Raw genomic sequence first — 27,711 nt, forward strand, 5'->3', positions numbered from 1 at the left:
ATCATAGTCACACATACACAGCCTCATGGTATCACACATGCACAGCTCCCCTCACAGCACTTTCTCTCTCTGTCTCTCTCGCACACACCCAGCTAATGCACTGCACACATGTCAGTGTGTGAGAGAGAAGGCCGGACTGTGTTCCTTCCTGGTGCCTAAGTTACTGGTTAACCAGCCTCCCGTGCTCTCACCTTTGTGCAGTGTCATTTCCTATAACCAGAAGAGAAAGAGCTGAAGACAAGAACAGCTGCAGCACAGACCAGGTAAAGCAACCTTTCATATATATATATACACACACACACACACACACACACACACACACACACACACATACGCACACGCGCACACACACACACACACACACACACACACACACACACACATGCATGCACATTTAGGACCCTGAGCTCCCCACCCAACAATCTTGACCTTTTCAAGGGCACAACACCTTCACCTCAGGCGATCTGATCAGCCTGGGAATGAGAAATCTGGGAGGCAGCTGGGAGTGAGAGAAGCAGGGCAGAGAGTCTGATTCAGCTGGAGTCGTGAGATTGAGAGGGGGGGGGTGTGGGGGGAGAAACACAGCTGGGAAAGAGAGGAGTTCCTATACCCAGGAAGCATTGCGCAGAGAGTCTGATGCATCTGGAATCAGTGTGAGATTCAGAGGGGGTGGGATGGGGGGAGAAACACAGCTGGGAAAGAGAGGAGTTCCTATACCCAGGAAGCATTGCGCAGAGAGTCTGATGCATCTGGAATCAGTGTGAGATTGAGAGTGGGGGTGTGGGGGGGAGAAACACAGCTGGGAAAGAGAGGAGTTCCTATACCCAGGAAGCAGCGCAGAGAGTCTGATGCATCTGGAATCAGTGTGAGATTGAGAGGGGGATGTGGGGGGAGAAACACAGCTGGGAAAGAGAGGAGTTCCTATACCCAGGAAGCAGCGCAGAGAGTCTGATGCATCTGGAATCAGTGTGAGATTGAGAGGGGGTGGGCTGGGGGGAGAAACACAGCTGGGAAAGAGAGGAGTTCCTATACCCAGGAAGCAGCACAGAGAGTCTGATGCATCTGGAATCAGTGTGAGATTGAGAGTGGGGGTGTGGGGGGAGAAACACAGCTGGGAAAGAGAGGAGTTCCTATACCCAGGAAGCAGCGCAGAGAGTCTGATGCATCTGGAATCAGTGTGAGATTCAGAGGGGGTGGGGTGGGGGGAGAAACACAGCTGGGAAAGAGAGGAGTTCCTATACCCAGGAAGCAGCGCAGAGAGTCTGATGCATCTGGAATCAGTGTGAGATTCAGAGGGGGTGGGGTGGGGGGAGAAACACAGCTGGGAAAGAGAGGAGTTCTTATACCCAGGAAGCAGCGCAGAGAGTCTGATGCATCTGGAATCAGTGTGAGATTCAGAGGGGGTGGAATGGGGGGAGAAACACAGCTGGGAAAGAGAGGAGTTCCTATACCCAGGAAGCAGCACAGAGAGTCTGATGCATCTGGAATCAGTGTGAGATTCAGAGGGGGGGGGGGGGGGGGAGAAACAGCTGGGAAAGAGAGGAGTTCCTATACCCAGGAAGCAGCACAGAGAGTCTGATGCATCTGGAATCAGTGTGAGATTGAGAGTGGGGGTGTGGGGGGAGAAACACAGCTGGGAAAGAGAGGAGTTCCTATACCCAGGAAGCAGCGCAGAGAGTCTGATGCATCTGGAATCAGTGTGAGATTCAGAGGGGGTGGGATGGGGGGAGAAACACAGCTGGGAAAGAGAGGAGTTCCTATACCCAGGAAGCAGCACAGAGAGTCTGATGCATCTGGAATCAGTGTGAGATTGAGAGTGGGGGGTGGGGGGAGAAACACAGCTGGGAAAGAGAGGAGTTCCTATACCCAGGAAGCAGCGCAGAGAGTCTGATGCATCTGGAATCAGTGTGAGATTCAGAGGGGGTGGGATGGGGGGAGAAACACAGCTGGGAAAGAGAGGAGTTCCTATACCCAGGAAGCAGCACAGAGAGTCTGATGCATCTGGAATCAGTGTGAGATTCAGAGGGGGTGGGGTGGGGGGAGAAACACAGCTGGGAAAGAGAGTTGTTCCTATACCCAGGAAGCAGCGCAGAGAGTCTGATGCATCTGGAATCAGTGTGAGATTGAGAGGGGGTGGGCTGGGGGGAGAAACACAGCTGGGAAAGAGAGGAGTTCCTATATCCAGGAAGCAGCACAGAGAGTCTGATGCATCTGGAATCAGTGTGAGATTCAGAGGGGGTGGGGTGGGGGGAGAAACACAGCTGGGAAAGAGAGTTGTTCCTATACCCAGGAAGCAGCGCAGAGAGTCTGATGCATCTGGAATCAGTGTGAGATTGAGAGGGGGTGGGCTGGGGGGAGAAACACAGCTGGGAAAGAGAGGAGTTCCTATACCCAGGAAGCAGCACAGAGAGTCTGATGCATCTGGAATCAGTGTGAGATTGAGAGTGGGGGTGTGGGTGGAGAAACACAGCTGGGAAAGAGAGGAGTTCCTATACCCAGGAAGCAGCACAGAGAGTCTGATGCATCTGGAATCAGTGTGAGATTCAGAGGGGGTGGGGTGGGGGGAGAAACACAGCTGGGAAAGAGAGTTGTTCCTATACCCAGGAAGCAGCGCAGAGAGTCTGATGCATCTGGAATCAGTGTGAGATTGAGAGTGGGGGGGGGGGGGGGGGGGGAGAAACACAGCTGGGAAAGAGAGTTGTTCCTATACCCAGGAAGCAGCGCAGAGAGTCTGATGCATCTGGAATCAGTGTAAGATTGAGAGGGGGGGGCTGGGGGGAGAAACACAGCTGGGAAAGAGAGGAGTTCCTATACCCAGGAAGCAGCACAGAGAGTCTGATGCATCTGGAATCAGTGTGAGATTGAGAGTGGGGGTGTGGGTGGAGAAACACAGCTGGGAAAGAGAGGAGTTCCTATACCCAGGAAGCAGCACAGAGAGTCTGATGCATCTGGAATCAGTGTGAGATTCAGAGGGGGTGAGGTGGGGGGAGAAACACAGCTGGGAAAGAGAGTTGTTCCTATACCCAGGAAGCAGCGCAGAGAGTCTGATGCATCTGGAATCAGTGTGAGATTGAGAGGGGGTGGGCTGGGGGGAGAAACACAGCTGGGAAAGAGAGGAGTTCCTATACCCAGGAAGCAGCACAGAGAGTCTGATGCATCTGGAATCAGTGTGAGATTGAGAGTGGGGGTGTGGGGGGAGAAACACATCTGGGAAAGAGAGGAGTTCCTATACCCATGAAGCAGCACAGAGAGTCTGATGCATCTGGAATCAGTGTGAGATTCAGAGGGGGTGGGGTGGGGGGAGAAACACAGCTGGGAAAGAGAGGAGTTCCTATACCCAGGAAGCATTGCGCAGAGAGTCTGATGCATCTGGAATCAGTGTGAGATTGAGAGTGGGGGTGTGGGGGGAGAAACACAGCTGGGAAAGAGAGGAGTTCCTATACCCAGGAAGCAGCACAGAGAGTCTGATGCATCTGGAATCAGTGTGAGATTCAGAGGGGGTGGGGTGGGGGGAGAAACACAGCTGGGAAAGAGAGGAGTTCCTATACCCAGGAAGCATTGCACAGAGAGTCTGATGCATCTGGAATCAGTGTGAGATTGAGAGTGGGGGTGTGGGGGGAGAAACACAGCTGGGAAAGAGAGGAGTTCCTATACCCAGGAAGCAGCACAGAGAGTCTGATGCAGCTGAGATTGGGGGGAGGGAGCTGCAGATGGAGGGACATAGAGAAATAGAGAGAGATGCCAGCCCAGGGGGGATGGAGAAAACACAGAGGGAAAAATACTGGACCCAAGAAGGGAGGGAAAGGTGCTGCTTAGGGTAGGGGGGGGTGGATAGGCGAGAGATGGAAAGATGCTGGATGCAGGGGGTGTGGAAAGGATAGGAAAAAGGCTGGAGGGCAGAGAGGGGGAGAAACTGGATATGTAGAGGGACAGGGACACAGAGGGGAGCTGCTGGATGAGGAAGGGGTATGGAGATGGACTGCTGGACATGAGGGAGGATAGATGATGGATATGGAGAGAGAAGAACTGTCAAATGGGCAGGAGACTGGCAAAAGAGTAAAAAGAACACAGTGGAAAGCAGAAACCAGGACCAATATGATTTTAAAAAATAAAATGACCAGACAAATACATTTGTTTTCTATTTAATGATTAGAAAATGTTAGTTTTTAGGATGTACATCTGCCAGAGCTGATGTCAAGCCATGGTTGCGGCACAGAGCAGAAATTTGGGAGGGGACCCCAAAGCCCACTACCAGGTTATGCCTTCTTCAGTCTTGGGGGCCTGAGAGGTCAAAGGCAATTGCCCTGGATTTAGCCTCACCCCAATCCTGGCATCTTCTATATATTTTGTACAGGAGGAAATGCATCTCTCTTTCTCTGGTGTTGTAATACGTAATACATGCAAGGTCTGGCTTCTTGGGTTTTCCATGTAATTTGTGTTTACACATTTCTGCTTCTAGTTTGTGGTCTTTATTCTGTGTTTGCTATTTGTGAAGAGGTGCCAAGCGGGCCAAGGCCAACCTCCTATGCGGGAGATTTAGGGCTAACCCTGCCCATAACGATGCCCCGCCTACAACTCTGCCCAACCCCACCCACAGTGGCACCTGCATATTTTAGGAAGGGGAGGCTGCTCAGTGGGAGATCTCACTCATTGGCGGGAGACTTGGTAGGTCTGTTTGTGTGACTAAGGCCAGACATTCTGTTATGTTGAATTTTCTATCTAGCGATTAGTAGTAATTTGGCTTGTTCAGTTTTCCTAACTGATGTTCAAGGGCCCACTGTAATATTTAAGGCACTGCCTTTTGATAAGTAGGGTCTTGGTAGATTTTGACTCTAGGTCAGAGCTTACCAATCTTTTTCCGGCTGTAACTCCATGTTTGTGGCCAGCGTTACTGGTGACCCTGCTGAAGCCTGTCAGAATGATGTTCTTATGTACTTCTGGACAGTCACAACCCCCAGTTTGGGAAGCTTTGCTCTAGGTCTTGAGTGACGTTTTTGTAGAGTTTACTACTTCACAATGTGCTACCAAAAGTATTTATGCTTCTGTTAGTGAGATTACACTAGAATCAGAAATTTCTTTGTGTGGTGAGAGTGAGCAAGCCAGACACTTAATTTTAGGTGGTCACAACATTTTCTCTCTACCCCTGCCTTCCCCACCAAGCTTAAAATATAAACACCTGAGCTTATGGGGGCTCTCCTAGCCCCCCCCCCCCCCCCCCACCGGATAAAAAGACCTCCTCCAAGCTGGGTAGCTGGTAGCAGTGGATTTGAATGGCCGCTCTGACCCCGCCAGCCCATGCGCTCTGACCCCGCCAGCCCATGCAGGTGCTCAGTTTTCCCACATGTGCAAAAACTGAGCATGCAGGGGAGGGGGCATGGTGACGGCTGCTCCAGGGCACTGCCACCAGCTTCTCAGCCTGGAAGACACCTTCAGCTACTGCATCTTGGATGCCAGCCACAGAGAGGGTGGGCAATTTGGGTTGGGCTTGAGCCTAAAGTGAGGCCCACCTGTGGCTGATGATGAGTTTTGTGGAGAAATATCCTTTGCTCTGCTTGAGGGAGGGCTGGGGGATTTGGTTGGTGTTAATACTGTAAAGGGGAAGCATATGTGTGGTGGGGGCCTGTGGCTTAATTGGAGGCTGAAGAATGCAAGTGCTTATATTTCTCCCACCCCCCAGCCCTCAATGTGGCCTTCAGGCACTGAATCCTGTACTACTGCCCTACCTACAGTTATTTGTTAGGGGTGGGGCAGAAGACAGAGCATGGGGTGGAGCAGTCTCCGAGAAACAGCAGGAGGCAGCATTTCCCTTACAGCCTTCCATCTCCCCCCTCCCCCCCCCCCCCCCCCCCCCCCCCACACACACACATTGCAAAAACATCTCCACATATCATTGAAAGAAAGAAAGAAAGAAAGGTTGGGTCATTGTTGTCATGAAGGTAGGAGGAGAAAGTACTTAGTAGTTAAATTCCAATTCTTTGACCTGGTCAATTACCCCAATGGAGACAAAATAAATGAGGACTTGTTGGAGCAACTGGTGGTAAGAAGAACAAACAACTGTCAAGTGAAAGAGGTTGTTAGAGCCAAAAGAACATCTTTCAAAAAATTGAAAAAGAATCCGAATGAAGAAAACAAGAATCAACTTAAGCACTGGCAAGTTTGATGCAAAGCAGTGATAAAGAAGGCCAAAAGAGAATTTGTAAAGAAACTTGTTTGTTTTCCCCGAACAAGGCTATAGCACAGAGGCTGAATTAATTAACTACTACTACTACTTATCATTTCTATAGCACTACTAGACGTAAGCAGCGCTGTACACTTGAACATGAAGAGACAGTCCCTGCTCGACAGAGCTTACAATCTAATTAGGCCAGACAAACAGGACAAACAAGAGAAGGGAATATAAAAGTGAGGGTGATAAAATAAGGGTTCTGAACAAGTGAATAAGGGTTAGGAGTTAAAAGCAGCATCAAAAAGGTGGGCTTTTAGCTTAGATTTGAAGACGGTCAGAGATGGAGCTTGACGTACTGGCTTAGGAAGTCTATTCCAGGCATAAGGTGCAGCAAGATAAAAGGAACGGAGTCTGGAGTTAGCGGTGGAGGAGAAGGGTGCAGATAAGAGAGATTTACCCAGTGAACGGAGTTCCCGGGGAGGAGTGTAGGGAGAGATGAGAGTGGAGAGGTACTGAGGAGCTGCAGAGTGAATGCACTAATAGGTCAATAAGAGGAGTTTGAACTGTAAGCGGAAATGGATAAGAAGCCAGTGAAGTGACTTGAGGAGAGGACTAATATGAGCATAATGACACTGGCGGAATACTAGTCGTGCAGCAGAATTTTGAACAGATTGAAGCAGGGAGTGATGGCTAAGTAGGAGACCTGTGAGAAGCAAGTTGCAATAGTCTAAGCAAGAGGTGATAAGAGTGTGGATAAGGGTTCTGGTAGTGTGCTCAGAAAGGAAAGGGCGAATTTTGCTGATATTATAGAGAAAGAAACAACAGGTTTTAGCAGTCTTCTGAATATGTGCACAGAAGGAGAGGGAGGAGTCGAAGATGACCCCAAGGTTACGAGCTGATGAGACAGGAAGGATGAGAGTGTTATCCACAGAAATAGAGAATGGGGGAGGAGGAAAGGTTGGTTTAGGGAGAAAGATGAGAAGCTCAGTCTTGGTCATGTTTAGTTTCAGATGGCGCTGAGACATCCTGGCAGCAATGTCAGACAGGCAGGCTGATACTTTGGCCTGGATTTTGGCTGAGATTTCTGGTGTGGAGAGGTAGATCTGGGAGTCATAAGCGTAAAGATGATACTGAAAACCATGGGATGAGATCAGAGTACCAAGGGAAGAAGTATAGATGGAGAAAAAAAGAGGTCCCAGGAGAGATCCCTGAGGTATACCAACTGACAGTGGGATAGAAGTAGAGGAGGATCCACTAGAGTATACACTAAAGGTACGCTTGAAGAGACAAGAAGAAAACCAGGAAAGAACAGAACCCTGAAATCCAAGTGAGGACAGCGTATCAACAGTGTTAAAAGCAGCAGATAGATCGAGAAGGATGAGGATAGAATAGAGACCTTTGGATCTGGCCAGGAACAGATCATTGGAGACTTTAGCAAGCACTGTTTCAGTTGAATGAAGGGGGCGAAAGCCAGATTGAAGTGGATCAAGAATAGCTTGAGATGAAAGAAAGTCAAGGCAACGGCGGTGAACAGCAGCACGTTCAAGTATCTTGGATACGAAAGGGAGGAGGGAGATGGGGCGATAGTTGGAAGGAAAGGTAGGGTCCAATGAAGGTTTTTAAGGAGTGGTGTGACTATGGCATGTTTGAAGGCATCAGGAACAATCACAGTGGACAGTGAAAGATTGAGGATAAGACAGATAAAAGGGATAGTAGGAGAGATAGTGTTAAGTAGATGGATGGGAATAGGATCAGAGGAACAGGTAGTTAGTTTCGAGGAGGAAATAAGATGTGTAGTTTCCTCTTCAGTGATTTCAGAAATGGAAGAAAAGGAGGCAGGGTTTGGAGGGTTGAGAGAATGGACTAAGGGAAGGAGAGGTGGAGGTGACCTGGTTGAGAATTCAAGTTTAATCTTGTGAACCTTATCATGAAAGTACTCAGCCAGAGTCTGGGGAGAAAGTGAAGGGGGAGTTGGAGGTGAAGGCACTTTGAGGAGAGAGTTCAGTGTGGCAAAGAGACGTCGAGGGTTTGAGCCAAGAGAATTTGTCAACTGGATGTTATAGTCCTGTTTGGCAAGTAAACGAGCAGACTGGAATTCTTCCAGTCTTTACAGAAAAAGATGTAAGAAATCTACCTGTGCTGGAAATGGTTTTCAAGGGTGACAATGCGGAAGAACTGAAAGAAATCTTGGTGAATCTGGGAGACGTAATTAACGAAATTGAGAAGTTAAAGAATAGTAAATCACCTGGACTGGATGGCCTGCATCCTAGGTTACTGAAAGAACTCAAATTGGTGAGGGGAAAATGGTAGAGGCTATTATTAAAAAGAAAATTACAGAGCACATCCGAGGACATGGATTACTGAGACCGAGTCAGCACGGCTTTTGTGTGGGGAAATCTTGCCTGACCAATTTACTTCAATTCAAAGAATTGAAGGAGTAAACAAACAAGTGGACAAAGGGGAGCCGGTTGATATTGTGTATCTGGATTTTCAAAAGGCGTTTGACAAGGTACCTCATGAAAGGCTACAGAGGAAATTGGAGGGTCATGGGATAGGAAGAAATGTCCTATTGTGGATTAAAAACTGGTTGAAGGATAGGAAACAGAGAGTGGGGTTAAATGGGCAGTATTCACAATGGAGAAGGGTAGTTAGTGGGGTTCCTCAGGGGTCTGTGCTAGGACAGCTGCTTTTTAATATATTTATAAATGATTTAGAGATGGGAGTAACTAGCGAGGTAATTAAATTTGCTGATGACACAAAGTTATTCAAAGTCGTTAACTCGCGACAGGATTGAGAAAAATTACAAGAGGACCTTACGAGACTGGGAGACTGGGCGGCTAAATGGCAGATGACGTTTAATGTGAGCAAGTGCAAGGTGATGCATGTGGGAAAAAGAACCCGAATTATAGCTACGTCATGCAAGGTTCCACGTTAGGAGTTACGGACCAAGAAAGGGATCTGGGTGTCGTCGTCGATAACACGCTGAAACCTTCTGCTCAGTGTGCTGCTGCGGCTAGGAAAGCGAATAGAATGTTGGGTATTATTAGGAAAGGTATGGAAAACAGGTGTGAGGATGTTATAATGCCGTTGTATCGCTCCATGGTGCGACCGCACCTTGAGTATTGTGTTCAATTCTGGTCGCCGCATCTCAAGAAAGATATAGTAGAATTGGAAAAGGTGCAGCGAAGGGCGACTAAAATGATAGCGGGGATGGGACGACTTCCCTATGAAGAAAGACTAAGGAGGCTAGGGCTATTCAGCTTGGAGAAGAGACGGCTGAGGGGAGACATGATAGAGGTATATAAAATAATGAGTGGAGTGGAACAGGTGGATGTGAAGCGTCTGTTCACGCTTTCCAAAAATACTAGGACTAGGGGGCATGCGATGAAACTACAGTGTAGTAAATTTAAAACAAATCGGAGAAACTTTTTCTTCACCCAACGTGTAATTAAACTCTGGAATTCATTGCCGGAAAATTTGGTGAAGGCGGTTAGCTTAGCAGAGTTTAAAAAGGGGTTGGACGGTTTCCTAAAGGACAAGTCCATAAACCGCTACTAAACGGACTTGGAAAAATCCAAAATTCCAGGAATAACATGTTTAGAATGTTTGTACGTTTGGGAAGCTCGCCAGGTGCCCTTGGCCTGGATTGGCCGCTGTCGTGGACAAGATGCTGGGCTCGATGGACCCTTGGTCTTTTCCCAGTATGGCATTACTTATGTACTTATGTACTTATCTACTATCAGTGATCCGTAAGCTGTCATTAACATCATCAGTGGTACCTGAAGATTGGAAGGTGGCCAATGTAAAACCAATTTTTAAAAAGGGTTCTAAGTGTGATCTGTAGAAATAAAACAAAATAAAACATGAAAAAGAAAATAAGATGATACCTTTTTTATTGGACATAACTTAGTACATTTCTTGATTAGCTTTCGAAGGTTGCCCTTCTTCGTCAGAAAGCTAATCAAGAAATGTACTAAGTTATGTCCAATAAAAAAGGTATCATCTTATTTTCTTTTTCATGTTTTATTTTGTTTTATTTCTATTGATTACCTTTCAAAGTGGACTAACACGGCTACCACACCTCTCTACTCAAGTGTGATCTGGGAATTTACAGCCTAGTAAGCCTGGCATCAGTGTTAAGCAAAATGATAGAAACTATAATGAAGAATAAAATTACCAAACATACAGACAAAGATGGTTTAATGAGACAGTCAACATGGATTCAGCAAAGAGAATTCTTCCATCACCAATTTGCTAGTTTCTTTGAAAGTGTGAATAAACATTTGGATAAAGGTGAGTCAGTTGATGTACTGTATCTAGATTTTAAGGAAGCTTTTTGATAAAGTACCTCATGAGAATATTAAAAAGCCATAGAATAGGAGACAATGTTCTGTTGTAGATTGGGAACTTGTTAAAAGATAGAAAACAGAGGGAAAGGTAATTGGTCATTTCTCTCAATGGAGGAGGGTGAATAGTGGAGTGCCACAGGGATCAGTACTGAAACTAGTGCTTTTGAATACATTTGTAAATGATCTGGAAATAGGAATGACAAGTGAGGTGATTAAATTTACAGAGTGGTGAAATCATGTGTACATAAGTACATAAGTAATGCCATACTGGGAAAAGACCAAGGGTCCATCGAGCCCAGCATCCTGTCCACGACAGCGGCCAATCCAGGCCAAGGGCACCTGGCAAGCTTCCCAAACGTACAAACATTCTATACATGTTATTCCTGGAATTTTGGATTTTTCCAAGTCCGTTTAGTAGCGGTTTATGGACTTGTCCTTTAGGAATCCGTCCAACCCCTTTTTAAACTCTGCTAAGCTAACCGCCTTCACCACTTTCTCCGGCAACGAATTCCAGAGTTTAATTACACGTTGGGTGAAGAAAAATTTTCTCCGATTTGTTTTAAATTTACTACACTGTAGTTTCATCGCATGCCCCCTAGTCCTAGTATTTTTGGAAAGCGTGAACAGACGCTTCACATCCACCTGTTCCACTCCACTCATTATTTTATATACCTCTATCATGTCTCCCCTCAGCCGTCTCTTCTCCAAGCTGTATAGCCCTAGCCTCCTTAGTCTTTCTTCATAGGGAAGTCGTCCCATCCCCGCTATCATTTTAGTCGCCCTTCGTGTGGACAGTGAGAAATTGCAGGAAGACCTTAGGAAACTGGAAGACTGGGAATTCAGATGGCAGATGAAATTTAACGTGGACAAAAGCAAAGTAATGGTCATTGGGAAGAATAATTCAAATCATAGTTACTCGATGTTAGGCTGCACATTATGAGTCATCACCCAAGAAAAAGATCTAGGTGTAATCATGGACAATATGTTGAAATCTTCTGCTGAACAAGAGATGGTGACCAAAAAACAAACAGAATGTTAGGAATTTATTTATTTATTTTATTGCATTTGTATCCCACATTTTCCCACCTATTTGCGGGCTCAGTGTGGCTTACAATACATTGTAAATAATGGAAATGCAATTTGTTACAATCAGTTATGGATTACATTGTGAGAAGTTAAGCGAGACAAAGTCGAGGTGTCGTTAGGGAATAGGACAAGGAAAAGAACAATGGAACAATGGAAAGAGACAATGGGAAATTGGTAGGGTGATAGAACCTTAAATTATTAGAAAAGAAAAAATAAGACGCAGAATACTATAATGCCTCTGTATTGCTTCATGGTGTGACCTCACCTTGAATATTGCATTCAGTTCTGATTGCCATGTCTCAAAAAAGATATTGTGAAATTAGAAAAGGTTCAAAGAAGAACGACCAAAATGGTAAAGGGGCTGGAACTCCTCTCGTATGAGGAAAGGCTAAAGAGGTCAGGGCTCTTCAACTTGGAGAAGAGGAAGTTGAAAGGAGATATGATAGAGTTTTACGAAATCCTGAATGGAGTAGAACTAATGGATGAGAATCAATTGTTTACTCTTTCAAAAAGTACAAAGAGTAAGAAACACTCCATGAAGTTACATGGTAATACTTTTAAAATAAATAGGACAGGAAGCAGAAGTGACATTATCTAATCACTGGGTTCTCTTAATCCCCGATATAATTAGCAAACAAATTGGCATTTATCATGGTATAATAGATCCTGTGATGGCTTAGTGCAATCATGCAGACTTACTGGCAGGAGATGGATCTTAAAATCTTTGCTTATCAACTGGTGGATGCGAGGGTGGGACTGCTATCATTCTTGGAGCCATTAGACTGTGAGTCACTGGCTTCCGATCAGATACCGCATTCAATTCAAGCTTCTCCTTCTTACCTACAAATGCACTCGGTCTGCTGCCCCTCACTATCTTTCTACCCTCATCTCCCCTTACGTTCCCGCCCGTAACCTCCGTTCACAGGATGAATCCCTCCTCTCAGTACCCTTCTCCACCACCGCCAACTCCAGGCTCCGCTCATTCTGCCTCGCCTCACCCTATGCTTGGAACAACCTTCCTGAACCCTTACGCCAAGCCCCTTCCCTGCCCGTCTTCAAGTCTTTGCTTAAAGCCCACCTCTTCAATGCTGCGTTCGGCACCTAACCCTTACCGTTCAGTGAATCCAGACTGCCCCAATTTGACTGCCCCTATCGGACCAACCGTTCACTTGTCTATTAGATTGTAAGCTCTTTGAGCAGGGACTGTCTCTCTTTGTTAAATTGTACAGCGCTGCGTACAATGGCAAATCAAATTCTGGTATATATATAAAGTATCACATACCATGTAAAATGAGTTTATCTTGTTGTGCAGACTGGATGGACCATACAGGTCTTTATCTGCCGTCATTTACTATGTTACTATGTAACCCTAGTAGCGCTCTAGAAATGTTAAGTAGTAGAGTCAGTGATGACTCTGTCGTGCCCCGTACCTGATTGCAGACCGGACCGACTCGGTCTCGACGCAGTGCTACGGAGCGCCGGCCATCTTGGCAGCACCTGCGCTCCTGGATCGGCGCTCCTCTTCCGGGCGCGGAGTCCGGGTTTGGACCGCGCCTCCTGTTTGTGGATTAGCTTGGGCCAGCAGGACTCCGCCTTCAGCTCCTCGGGGTTGGTCTTCTTTTCTCTGTTCCCTGGGCAGGCAGCCTATGAGAGCCTTCCCTGTCTGCTGATGCGGCTCGCTCTAGGGGAGGGGCTTGGTGCGTTCCCTTCCAACTGATCCTACTTCTGCTGATGGAAGGGGCTATTTAAGAACAGGTTCTTCTAGCAGACTTTGCTTCGGCTTCTACTTGTAGACACCTGAGCGTTGGGGACTCTTGTCATTTTTTCTTGCTGTCTGTCCTGTTTTTGACCTGGCTTGGACTTTGACTTGTGCCTTTGCTAGCTGCCTGCCTCTGAACCTTTGCCTGGACCTGGACTTTGCCTTTGGTTGCTGCCTGCCTCTGAACCTTTGCCTGGACCTGGACTTTGACTTTGCTTGCTGCCTGCCTCTGAACCTTTGCCTGGACCTGGACTTTGCCTTTGCTTCCTGCCCGCCTCTGAACCTTTGCTTGGACTTGGACTCTGCTCTGCCTACCAGCTGCCTGGGACCTTATGGGGTCCCATCTTTGGCTGTCATCTCGGTCACCTGAGCAAGGTTCCTGAGTTCGGATCTTCATCTACCTCTGCAGGTAAGCCAGGATTGTTCGGCTGCCAAACTTGTGTTTGGCACAGGGACTCACTTCTCCTACGGGAGCCGAGACAGACCCCCCAGAGCAGATAGTGCCAGGACAGACAGTGCAGCCATCTAGCCGTGAAGAACTTTGCAGATGGTTAGCAGAGTTAAAGTCGGAGATTGTCAACATCAAATATGATATGAATGCATATATTGCAAGCTTGCACCGCAAAATGGAGGAAATGGGCACCGCCTGAATGACTTTGAAAATAGGACTTCCAGCTCCTTTGTGCCGGGGAGTGGGGGGGGGGGGGGGGGGGGGAGATCGCAAGCATGCAAATGCATCCTGGACAGGGTCTCCCCATTCCTCTTCAATGCCCTGGCAAATCCTAACGCCAGCTTCAAGTTGGCTTAGGGTTTGCCGCCGGAGCAGCACCCTTGTTTGGCACACTGCCTGCTGAGCACTGGGGAGGAATACTAATGTCCCTTGTTTAGTATGCATTGCATGCTATTAGCGATCAGAGCCAGCACATTTGCCGGCTCTGATCCTGGGGCACAGGAAAACACGGGTACTAATCCAGCACTAATGGCCTCTAGTGCCCACGTTTGCCCTTGATCATCCCCCTGTCAGTATCCTGCGATGTATCCATCCGGCCCCATAGCTTTGCCTACTTTCAGATTTTCAAGCTGTTTATAAGCTTTCTTCCAACCGCGATCGTTCTTCAGGATTTTCTTCCGTGAACATCGAAGAGACGTATTTGTTTAGCATGTTTGCTTTATTCTCATCATTCTCCACATAGCTATTCTTCTTTCCCCATTATATCTGAAAAGGTCTCATCACCCCTCTTTACATCTTTAGCCATTTTTTTCTTCCAACTGTGTTTTCACTAGCTGTATTTCCCTCTTCACTTGAGTTTATTCTGTTAATCTTTTCCTTCATTCTCTTGTTGCGTTCTTCTATATTGCTTGAACACAGCTTCTTTTGCCCTTCTTTCTTTAGCCACTTGTTTGGAGAACCATATAGGCTTTTTGTTTCTCTTGTTTTTGTTTACTTTCCTTGGATAAAGATGTTGCCATATTTATAGTAGCTTTTAGCTTGGACCACTGCACTTCCACTTCTGCAATGCCTATCTCTGCTGTCCACTCCTTCTTCAGGTATTCCTCCATTTTACCAACATCAGCATGTCTGAAATCCAATACTTTGAGTGTTGTGCATCCGCACTCCGCTTTTGCTCTGACATCAGACCATATCGTGTGATGATCAATATTGCCAAGGTGGGCACCCACCCGGACGTTAGAAACACTTCCTCCATTTGTCAGCAGTAGATCCAGTGCTGACCGTTCCTTCATGGGTTCGGTCACCATTTGTCTGAGCAAAGCCATACAGCACCACTCCCCCATCTTCCTTGGCCCTCCCTATCATTCCTAAAAAGATTATAGCCCAGTATGGTCGCAACCAAGGCTTCTTCAAACATAAGGGCTTGCAAACCTTGAACCTTTTTACTTGGACTACGAGTATTTGTGTTCATTGCTTTCTATGTGCTAAGTGAGTTTATATGGTTTTCTTTATTAACATTACCTCTCCCACTGCCATCATGTTTTTCCTGGGGGTGACTTTCTGAATTCCCTTGCTTCCTATTGTCACCCCCACCCTGTAGTTCAAATCTCTAGAAACATACTATCTGAATTTCTCTCCAAGGATTCTTTTTCCTGTCACAGAAAGATGTAGTCCATCATTACAGTACAGCCTGTCATTTTTCCACATACTGCTCCATCCTCCTATGTATCTAAAACCTTCTTCTTTACACCAGGCCTCAAGCCACTTATAGAACTCCTCTGTTTTATGTAGTCTTTCCTCTCCCTTCTCATATGTAGGAATAAGTTCAGAAAAGCTGCAGTCCGAACCAAAGGCTTGAGTCCCTCCCCAAGCTTCTGGAATGCTCTCTGTGCTCTAAACTTGCTATTGTTGGCCAGGTCATTTGTCCCCAGGTGGATTACAACATCAGTATTAGAAACCTTGCTCTCTTCACAGATGACATTCAATATTTGGTTGAAGCTTCTGGTAGCAGAAGATCCTGGAAGGCATTTCACTAGGTTGGGACTCTTGAACCCTGTTCCTAAGTTAAAGACTATTATAATGGAGTCTCCTGGCAGTAAGAAGTTTCTGCTTTGAGCGGATCTGTCATTGTTTTGGGGATGTCTTGTGGATTGAGTTGCATTCCTTGAGTCTGACATTGGATTACTTTCATGAGCCTGGCTTTGAATCTCTGATTCAAGCTTAGGAATACCAAGTAGAGTGTTAAATTATATGAGCTACTTCATCTGATACACCTCAGCCTTTACCATGACTCGACATGTTCTTCTTGCTGGCTGGACCTTTGGAGTGGAAGACGTTGTCGCTATAGATACGATGACCACAATCTACTGCTTCTTTTAAGAAGCTGTTAAGGCATCACCTTGATGTTGCTCCAGTGTAAACAGGTCTTAATTTTATGGCTCTCAGTTTGCTGATTTTTAGTCGATTGTTTATGGTTGGTTTTGTTTTTTGTGTTATTTTGTGTGCAGCTTGTTCCCCACCTTGGATAAAGGTGTGTTATAAATGGGAATAGTTTCAAGTTTATTTCTTAATTGTTATACCGCTCATTGACAATTCCATCTGAGCAGTTTACAATTAATAATAGAAAAAGAAAAGAATTACAACATTGTAAAGAGTAGTCATAGATAGTGAGTCCACAGAAATTCCTCTGCAGTCCAGCTGAAGTCAAGCTTTCAAGTAAGGCATCAGGCGCCTGGGATAACTGTCTTGGAAAAATTACCCCCTCCCTTTTGCAAAGCTGTATGGAAATGCTGACACAGTCCATTCACTTTGAATGGGTTGTGTTGGCGTTACCATACCAGCAGCCAGTAGCGCAGCTTTGTAAAAGGGGACGTTAATTTTTAGACTATACTGTACTACAAGGTGTATTTATTTATTTTATTTATTGGGATTTATTAGCCACCTTTATGAAGAGATTCTTATATTCTGCGTTCTTCCATTTAGATTCCAAGCGGACTACAATAAAGAAAAATTTCCCTCATACAGAGTAAATTACAATTTTAAGCCAAAAATGATGTTTTAAAAGCTTTCTGAGAAGTTCTGAGAGAAGAGGACATTTCTCTGGTAAGTGAACACTATTTTGCTTTGTGCTTTGGGAACTTAAAGATTGGGGTTTAAAGGAGGAATTGTAGATAAACAATACAATTCAGGTATTTAAGAAGAAGGGTAATGAAAAGCGTTCAATAATAACAATGTGATTGGGGCTCATTTTCAAAGCACTTAGCCTTCCAAAGTTCCATAGAAACCTATGGAACCTATGAAACCTATGGAACTTTGGAAGGCTAAGTGCTTTGAAAATATGCCTCAAAGTAACCAAATAAGAATGATTCAATGTTAGCTAATTGTAGTACAGTTCTTTTTTATTTATTTATTATTTATTCAGTTTCATCAAACATTTCAAGAAAACATCTTGGTAGGAAAAGCTACATAAAAAGAAAAATTAAACATATATCATTAAAGATTAACAATCTATTAAGAAATTATTAATACTCAAGTCCATAAATTGGAAATCCAAGATTCAGGAATACAAGGAGAATCAAAAAAATAAATTCAGGAAATTAATTTAAATTAAAGCAAGTTCCATTGAGGTGTATTACTTATTCCTTTAGCGTTTATCCTTTTTTACCGAAGTTATAAGAGCTGATGCATGCGCGGGCTCTGTAAACACATATTTCTTCCCATCAAGTCTTACTATACATTTGCAGGGGTACCTTAAAAAAAAGGTGCCCCCCAAATGTATTATTTCAGACTTAAGGAGCAAGAATTGTTTCCTCCGTCTCCTTAGAGACATCAGGAAATAATAATATCTTATAACCCAAAAAGGGTTTTTCTCTATTGCGAAAGAAAAGACGGAAGATCCAATTTTTATCCGGTAACAACGCAACGGTAGCAACCAGAGTCGCTGTCGTTGCTAATTCGGAATCAGAAGTCTCAAGCAAAAGAGATACATCTATTGGGGTTTCAGAAATTTGATTCAGTTCTTTTCCTGGGACATAATAAACAGAAGTAAATGGTGGTAAATTCTGGTCTGATATATTCAAAATATCTCGCAAGTATCTCTTTAACATATCAAGAGGAGGAACAGTCTTTATCTTGGGAAAGTTTACAAATCTTAAATTATGACTTTTAGTATAGTTATCAAATATTTCCATTTTTTTTCTAAGATTAGTCAAGTCATTTGTCATCAGAGGTTGTAATGTTTCCAGTTTTATAATCCTTTGATCAACCTTTTCGGCTTTACTATCCATTTCTTTAGTCTTTTCCTCCATCTTTCTTAAGTCTTTCTCTAATAAGTTCACTTTTGGAACAGTTTCATTTGCCTGTTTCAAGAAAGAATGTCCCAAGGCAGAAACTAAATCCCATAGTTTATCTAAAGTTACCTCCTTTGGTTTGACAATTAATTCCTTAGGCATTTCAAACCTCTCAGACGCCATCACATGGATCTCGCTCTGTCCTTCGGTACTTCTCCCTGCATTCCACGGCGGTAGCGTTTCTCCAACTTGCGATGAAAGCGAGTCATCCACTCGAAGTTCTTCCGGGTCCACCCCACTTTCGTTGGGAGACCCCGTCGAGTCAGCAAGAAAGGAGCTTGCTCCAACTGGCTGGGGAGGCGGAGTCCGCATAGCGGGGCTGAGAGTGGTATCTAATCCAGGGGAGACCGAGTCTCCTAACACGCCGGACATCCCTACTGGCAGCGTCCCGCTTTCCAAAGCAACTCTCTGCGGTCGAACAAAGCGGTCGATAGGACCAGGTAAGGAGGGAGTAGATAGCGGGGCTCTGGCTGTCACTCTCCCCCTTCGTTTAGACATTATAGAAGCAACTATGAAACGCGACTCACAGCGCCTCAATAGACTGCGGCCAGTTCTAATGTCATGTTTTTAAGAAGGATCCCTTTGATAAGTCTCTTTAAACAGTTTAGTCTTTAATAATTTCCGGAAGGCTGCCAAATCATGTGTTGTTTTTATGGCATTCGGCAGTGCATTCCAAAGTTGCGTGCAGATGTAAGATGTAATTAATTGTGATAGTCTAAATAAGGTATTAATTCTGCATACTTTTAAAACTTTGTGGACAACGATCGAACGGCCCTTAAATGTCACAGTTGAAAAAAGAATTTTTTGTCAAGGTGTTAACTTGATCTTCAAGTGCTATCCTAGAATCGAGACTCACACCTAAAACATTTGATATATTTTCTATCTGCAAGATTTCCCCTGTATCTAATATTACAAAAATTCTGTGAAATTAAATCAAAATCACCAAACCATACAACTTTTATTTTCTGTCTGTTCAATTTTTAAAAATTTGCAAGAGAGCGTTCATTGCGAAGAAACAATAGAAGATTATTCCATAACTGGGGAGCTACAGCGAAAAAAATTGTTTTTTTGCCAGGTACTTGTGACCTGGATTGGCCACTGCTGGAAGCGGGATACAGGGCTAGATGGACCATTGGTCTGACCCAGAGAAGAGCGACAAAAATGATAGAGGGGATGGAACGACTTCCCTATGAGGAAAGACTAAAGCGGCTAGGGCTCTTCAGCTTGGAGAAAAGGCAGCAGAGGGGAGATATGATAGAGGTCTATAAAATAATGAGTGGAGTTGAACAGGTAGATGTGAATCGTTTTTTTTTTACTCTTTCCAAAAATACTAGGACTAGGGGGCATGTGATGAAACTACAAAGTAGTAAATTTAAAATGAATCAGAGAAAATATTTCTTCACTCAATGTGTAATTATACTCTGGAATTAGTTGCCAGAAAATGTAGTAAAAGCAGTTAGCTTAGCTGGGTTTTAAAAAAAGGTTTGTATGGCTTCCTAAAGGAAAAGTCCATAAACCATTTTTAAATTGGTCTTGGGGAAAATCCACTGCTTATTTGTAGAATAAGCAGCATAAAATGTATTGTACTGTTTTGGGATCTTTCCAGGTACTAGTCACCTGGATTGGCCACTGTTGGAAACAGGATATTGGGCTTGATGGACCTTCGGTCTGTCCCAGTATGGCAAAGCTTATGTTCTTATGTAAGAAAGTTGGAACAGAAGAGACTGAAACACAAAGGAAGCAGAACCACTTAAATTGCTTGGGGACCCCTCACATCCCTTCAATTTTCACATAGGAGATGGAGAAATTGAGCTAGATTTTGAGAAGCCCAGCAGGGACCCTGATCTTAAACCATTTGGGTCAGGACAATCTCTAGGCTGAAAGATAACAGATTTGTCACATCTGCAGGACTCCTGATGATCCCAAGCAGAGAACCAGCACCTGAGCTCAGATGTCCCTGAGTCTGGCAGCTACGACCTTCAGAACTGTAAGTGGAACCCCCTACAGTACAAGTGAATTAATTAACCTGTCCGCCCCTAGATAAACGGGACTGATTCACTCTGTAGTAAGCATTTCTTGATTAAGGGAGTGAGATGTCTCAGACTTTGTATATATATATATTGTTGCTTTTGCCTCTGCCACATTGGACTGTGTGATTGAATTAAGTGACTAAGGGGCTCATTTTTGAAAGAGAAAAAAATTTCAAAAGTGGCATAAATCAGCATTTGGACGTAGAGGGCATGTTGGGGGCGGGATTTGGACCTTCCTCAGTCTGGCCATTTTTCAACCATAATGGAACAAAACAAAAATGTCCCGGGCAACAATTTAAACATTTTTATCAGGACTAAGTCATAAAAAGGTGTCCTAAATGACCACTGGAGAAATAAAGGAATGACCTACCCCTTACTACCCCAAAGATGTGAAAGAAACAGTACATACCAGCCTCTAGGACAGCCTCAGATGTTATAGTCAGTCCTATTAGAGCAGCAAACAGGTCTCCGGAGTAGCTTAGTGGTCAGTGCAGTTCCCTGTGGAGAAGGGGACCCAGGTCAATAATCTACTGTAACTGTTGCACTTGTGGTGGAATGTATCGGCCCTTCAAAACTCACCAAAAACGTACTGTATCCACATATAGGTGACACCTTCAAGCCATAAGGGCTATTGCAGTGGTGTACAGTTGGGTACAGTAGGTTTTTGGTGGGTTTTGGAGGACTTTCCATACAATATAAGGGGGTAACAGTGAGATGTGTACCTGAGATCCTTTATGTGGTCCACTGTAGTTCCCTCTAGGGTTCCCCACTGCTCTGCTGGGATGTCTGTGTGATCAGTCTACTAAGAATACTGGCTCCTCCTACATCCCAATGGCTTGAATTTGTGGTCAAACGCCATTTTTGAAAGAAAAAGATAAACATTTTTTATTTTTGAAAATCGCTATGTTCACCACTTGGATTTTAGAGGTTTTGAGCAAAACATCCAAAGTTGGATTTAAACGCCATTTCGAAAATGCCCCTCCGGTAAATAGTTGTTTCAGAACAAACCACTTTGGAGTCACCTGCGTTACTGACCGAGTCGATTACCTTGAAAGAAGGGTTCATTGTAGTCTTCTGGAATAAACCTGCCCCAGCCCTGGTTCTGTACCGAGTTCCCACTACTAGTGCTGTAACTACTACTACTACTTAAAATTTCTAGAGCGCTACTAGGGTTACGCAGCGCTGTACAAAATAAACCAAGAAGGACGGTCCCTGCTCAAAGGAGCTTACAATCTAAAGAACGAAATGTCAGGTTGGGCAGTCTAGGTTTCCTGGGCAGAGGTGTAGAGGTTAGGTGCTGAAGGCGACATTGAAGAGGTGGGCTTTAAGCAGAGATTTGAAGATGGGCAGGGAGGGGGCCTGGCGTATGGGCTCGGGGAGTTTGTTCCACGCGTGGGGTGAGGCGAGGCAGAAAGGGCGGAGCCTGGAGTTGGCGGTGGTGGAGAAGGGTACGAAAGGAGGGATTTGTCTTGAGAGCGGAGGTTACGGGTAGAGATGTAAGGGGAGATGAGGGTTGAGAGGTAAGGAGGGGCTGCAGATCGAGTACATTTGTAGGTTAGTAGCAGAAGCTTGAATTGAATGCGGTACCTGATCGGAAGCCAATGAAGTGACCTGAGGAGAGGGCACTAAGCGCTTTCCTAAAAACAAATTAAGTTCTGTATATTTCTGCAAATAGCAAGCAGCCCTGCCACTTTTATGTTAAAACAAGATGTTAATACCAACAGAACTAGGAACCAGAAAAAGTTAATGCTGCATTTCAGCTCATTTTGTATTAATTGTTGCCCTTTGTCAGGCAGGTTTTTTTACTGGTAACTTTACCTTGTTAAAGTTTATTATTTGTCCTTCCTCTGCTTGTTCAGAGGCATCTGGTATTCTATGATAAAACCTTTCTGACTACAGATAGAGGTACTTTAGGAAAAACTAAGGGGAACCAATTGAATAATTTATTGCTCAGTCATCAGACTTGTGCGGCTTGTTTTTTTATTTCTGATTCACAGGGATGTTGCATACTGCTGTTCATATACCAACTTTGGAAGAAATGGTGGTTTTCCCTGCTTGCTCAGAGAAAGTATGAAGGAATCTGGGACACACAGGGTTTGCTTAATATTGGGGGTGCTCAAACACCCAGAGAGCTGGAACAGATCAGTGTTGGAGTTGGGTATAGTGGAAGAGGTGAAGAAGACAGAAGAAGAGAAAAAAATGGCACACAGTCAAGAGACCCTTGGAAAGAGAGCTAAAAGAAGACAGGAAAGCAGTAAACAGAGACTGCAACAAAATTAGAAAAAAAAAATGGGCAGACAGCAAAGGTAGAAAGTAATGCGGTAGCCATGTTAGTCCACTTATATATAAACTAGTAAAAAAGGCCCGTTTCTGTAGACAAGGAAATGGGCCTTAGGCAGGCAATTTCCCCCCCCCCCCCCCCCCGTGCTACGGCCCCCTCGAACCCCCCCCCCCCCCCCCCCTCCGTTAACCCAGTCCTTGGCGCACAGCCAGCCAGCTGGGTTTTCAGGATATCCACAATGAATATATTAGGATGAAAATAGAGAACACATGGAATCGGTTAAGGGAGAAACCTAAGCCAGCTATAAGATCCCTACAATGAGATAAATACCCCATAAATAAAACAGAAGAAGCTGAACCACTGCCAACTATATGGCTTTATTATCAGCCATTTGAGCTGTCATACCAAGTACGTTTTGATATTATTTATCAACATTTGTGCGTTAAATTCCTTCAGATATTGTTGACCCCTGACACAGGTGTTTCCACTGAAACACAGCATTGTGTGAAGTCCTTATCTTCATCTGTTGCAACATTTCTTGATTTCATAATTATAGAAAGGCCTGTGAAAATTTGGCTTTTAAGGTGAAATTTACAGGATTTGTTGATGCTGAAACAGAGGGGTTGGACCTTTATTATATGGGAAACTCTGTCTCACCCAGCGTCTTAGCTGTTGATAAATATGACATTTTTAGAAAGAATGTAAAGGGTTTATATATAAACCTTGCTTTAAAGTTATAAGATAATTTGTTTTCACACGTATATAATTTCATGTATTGATCGATAATTATTATTGCATTATAGTCACTGCTTGCGTTTTGTCGTAGAGACATTGACTGCAGATTATACTCCCGTGTATATAGTTAAGAATATAGAGGGTGACATTTTTTTCAGTTTTAAATATTTCTTGTACATCTTCTCTTTCACTTGCCCTAAAGAAAGGACGTGTTTTGAAAGAATAACCCCCCAGTGAAATCATGCCAAGCACTGAGGTGACAATCACAGCATCTGGAAACCAAAGTAAGTGAGATGAAGGTCTTACAGCAGACGAAAAAGTGTGAGTAAATGGGAGACCTCATTACTGGGTCTGGGGGCAATGCAGAAAGTCTGGAAGCCAAAGTGAGTGAGATGAGGGTCCTACAGCAGACGAAGGACTGTGAGTAAATGGGAAACCTCATTATTGGGTCTGGGGGCAATGCAGAAAGTCTGGAAGCCAAAGTGAGTGAGATGAGGGTCCTACAGCAGACGAAGGACTGTGAGTAAATGGGAGACCTCATTATTGGGTCTGGGGGCAATGCAGAAAGCCATGCATTAGAGGAATGTGCTGATGGCTGAGTGCATGGCTTCTAACACGAGCCTTATACCATTTTGCTTGCTGGTGCAGTAAAGCTAATCATATGCAAATTTGGAGGATGTAGAGCTTATATGCTAATCAGCACATGACGCATGCGTGCACAGAGTATTCTGCACATATCTGACCAAAACGAAAGTGCTAGAACACACCTCCGTGTGTGCATCGATTATATTCTGTGGATAAATGTTGCCAGCACGTAAATTTCTTGTGCATAAAATTTTTGTGATGCCAATTCTTATGCACAGAACATTCCAGCACATGCAGACGTACAGAAGCTCCTCCTTCCATCCTGTTGTACTAAAAAGAATAAACAGGCATGAAATCCTCACAGACCAGTTCACCTCTTCTGGGCCTCCTGACAGCTGGCCTTCCAGTCTGGTTATGTCTAGTAGTGCTTTAGAAAGGATTAGTAGGTTTCTGCTTTGCTCACCTGCCCTAGTTCTCTGCATTGGGTTCATCTTCTCTGCTTTACTCTTTCTCTTTCACGCTACTTCTTTCCCTTTTAAATTTATAGTCATTTGTACAACTTTGTTGTAAACCGCCTTGATAGGATTCTCCAAAGTGGTATACAGTAGGACTCCGATTATCTGGACTATTCTCTGCAAGGGGTGGTCCAGATAATCATAAATCTGGATAATTGGACATTCCGTTTTGAAACGAGAATATACTTTGAGAGTTACACATTGAGCAGTCAATTATAAATGGGAAAAAATATCAAGCTATTTGTGACAAAAAATTTTTTTTACAATATATCAGGCATAATGTGATAACTATGATACAGAGATTATGATTTTAAAAAAATTTGGAAAAGATAAGGAACAGAAGCAATTTGGATAATTGGACATCAGGATAATTGGAGTTCGCATAATCGGCGTTCTACTGTATTACGTTTGAAATAAACTTGAAACTTAACTTTTGTGCAAATTGCTTTTCTGCATCACATGACCAGCCTCACATGTATCTGGAAACAGGCCAGTTAAGCCGTGTTCCCATCAGTGGATGTGCAGGGTGTGTGCAGATCTGCCTGAAGGGTTGCAGTATTTTCATGTCTATATGTAACTTCCTCAGTGCTGGGGTTGCTCTCTATTCTGCTATAACTGCATCCCCCATCTCCTCCCAATTCATGGCTCTCCCTACCCATCCCCTCCACCCTTGATCCCTGTGTCTGTCTACTGCGGCTTTTTTTAGGTCACATTCTTCCTACTTTCTTTCTTCAACCCCTTTCCTCTCTTTCATGCTATTGATTCTCTTTGAAGCCCAGACCAAATGTATTCCATACATTAAAAAACATTGAAGGAAAACCAAAAAGTCATCTTGGCCTTTAAGGCAAGCTATTTGGGTGTCCCTGAGTATGTATCATAGCTTCTGATACTTTACACACCTCAGAGGTCCCTTCGCTCATCACAACACAATTGTCTTACTGTCCCTTCCTATCCTCATGTGTCTTATGATACACCAGGTTGTGGAATTCTCTTCCTCTGCATTTCCACTTAGAAACCTCCCTTGACAGGTTTAAATCAGGTCTACAGACTCACTTGTTCAAACAAGCTTTTACTCCATAGTTTTTAGGGGATCTTCCCTTACAGATTTTCCCCAGCATTAGTTGAAATGTTCAGTGCAGTATATCTGATAATCTGCAACCAACTCCCCCTCCCCCACCTTACTCTATTCTGCCCTGTCCAAATTTGTATTGAATTGTAGTTTCTCCTTTGATTTAATTGTTGTAACCTGCCCTGAAGGTTCGCTAAAGGACTGGTATATCAAGCATGAACAAACCTTGAAACTATGAGCTTGCTCCCTTTGCTCACAGATTCCTCTCATGTGATGCTGTCAAGATGGCTAGCAAAGAGGACAGGCAATGCACCAAGTGGTCACAGCTATAAAAACCATTTTGTAAGACTATCAGGTGCTGAGAAAAAATTTTTTTTCCACATCTACACATAAGTAACCTCGAGTTGGAATCAAATCTTCCTTACAACCAGCATGTTGCAAAAGCAAGTCTTTTCCAATATAAATGCTCACTTTTTTGTCATAGTGAATCCCTGCGCTCCATGAGACATTTCTATGAGCAGTAGGGTTGATCAGCAACTGCAACATGGTTCATATTTGTACTGTCAAAAATCTACAGCAATCATTTGTTCCTAACTAGCTTGGTTTATTTAATACATTAGCTTGGATTTATCTTCAGGGGCAGACTGGATGGACTGTACAAGTCTTTATCTGTCATCATCTACTATGTTACTGTGTAGCTTGTGGACCTATGAACGCATACATAGTCATTTTATGGTGACAGAATCATTTCTTCTGATTAAGCAGGCTCATGTGTACATAGATGTCTTTTGGGGTTTCTTTTGTTCTTATTTTTTGACCCCCCTAATGAGGTTGGCTCAACAGCCTGAAGTTAAAAACAGACAGCTGTAGATCTGTTTAAAAATGAGGGTCACAAAGTGGGAAGCTTACATTCTTTAGAAATCAAACAGCTTCGGTTTGCAAACTCCGAGAAATATTGTAAAAAGAAATTTTCTCTGCACAGTGTAAGATAAACGTGTAAAACGTGTTGTGTATAAAAAGCAAATGTCTTTAATTAGGGAGGATGTTGTAAGAGGCGGAAGGGACGGAGGAGTGGATGGATAGTTTTATTTTGCTCAGGAAGGGGATTCAGGCATGATGTTCTCAAAAAAAGACAGAATTGTATAAAACAGAAAATCTGTGACCCCCACAGCGCACAAAAAGTTTATTTTTTCCCCTTCAGTCTGAAGGATGGAATGCCTTTCATTCCTCAAAACTCCCATGAAATTCTCAAACAGGAGGTTGAGCCATTTGCTCTTAGTCCAAAAAAACACACAAGAGATGTGAAAATAAAAGGAACCAAACTGCATATGCTCCATGGCTGTAGGGAGTGTTGTCTGATGACTGACATCACTTCATATCACATGGAATGCTATATTCACTGCTATCTTGGATTTGTGATGTCACAGGAAATGACACTATGGGTACCGCCATCTTGGATCATGTGATCTATGGGCACCACCATCTTTGAAAAGGGGCATGGTTTTGGCAGAGTTCTGATGTCACTTCTAGCGGGGTTTAGGGAGAAGTTCTGATGTCACTTCTGATGTCATTAAAGGGCAGGGCATGGGCAGGAGGGGCAGAGCTAAAGTGGATCCTCTATTCTGATTGGCTGATGCAACTGGAAGTGGGCATGGCCACCTGTCAAAATATGCAAAATTAGGTTTGCCAAAAGCCATAGAACCTTACTACTTATGTGTGTGTGTCAGTGTATATGTGTCTGTGTGTTTGTTTGTATGTTGAATGTCTTTCTGACTTTCTGTGTATCATATGCCCAATAGGTGCTGTAGCTTGGGTAAAATGCATTTAAAAATGATACATCAGAGTAGACGCCTACCTGTTTTGTTAATGTGCTACTGAAAATGTACTTTTAAATAAGAAAAATAATGATAAAAGGAGACAAGTTGTTCTGATGTAAAAAGCTCATGTATCTATGTTTCTGCCTTTTGCTCTCTCTCGCTAGCTAGTCTGCTCACCTCTGGCAAGGAAGGATCCAGCTGGGAAGTTCTGGTGGGCTTCGTGGTGGTAGCCATCTGCCTCTCTCTCCTCATTGCTCTGGCAGCCAAATGTAAGATCATCCACAAATACTTCAGCAGTTACCGACATCGGCCCCTGCCCGAGAGTGACTCCATGCATCCATCCAGTTCGGATCTGTCTGATGCTACCCTAGCACGGGGCTGGAGCCAGGAACATCCCATGGGGCTGGGAATGGAGGATGATGACGGGTTCATAGAAGACAACTATATCCAAGCAAGTGAGAGGCTGCAGGAGGACGAGGAGAAAGATGATCCCTTTGTGTAATTCTCGATTGCAGGATG

At 44.2% G+C, this 27,711-nt stretch overlaps 1 protein-coding gene across 1 annotated transcript; it reads left to right on the forward strand.

The window, feature by feature from the left end:
* On the forward strand, window positions 1-27,711 carry C6H1orf210 (chromosome 6 C1orf210 homolog). Its single transcript, XM_030207253.1, has 4 exons — window positions 1-263; window positions 16,794-16,913; window positions 23,409-23,490; window positions 27,357-27,711. Exons 3-4 carry the CDS (start codon window positions 23,448-23,450, stop codon window positions 27,692-27,694), a joined length of 381 nt encoding a protein of 126 aa, XP_030063113.1. The 5' UTR covers window positions 1-263; window positions 16,794-16,913; window positions 23,409-23,447; the 3' UTR covers window positions 27,695-27,711.

The sequence above is a fragment of the Microcaecilia unicolor genome, chromosome 6, assembly GCF_901765095.1.
Source record: "Microcaecilia unicolor chromosome 6, aMicUni1.1, whole genome shotgun sequence".
NCBI lineage: Eukaryota > Metazoa > Chordata > Amphibia > Gymnophiona > Siphonopidae > Microcaecilia > Microcaecilia unicolor.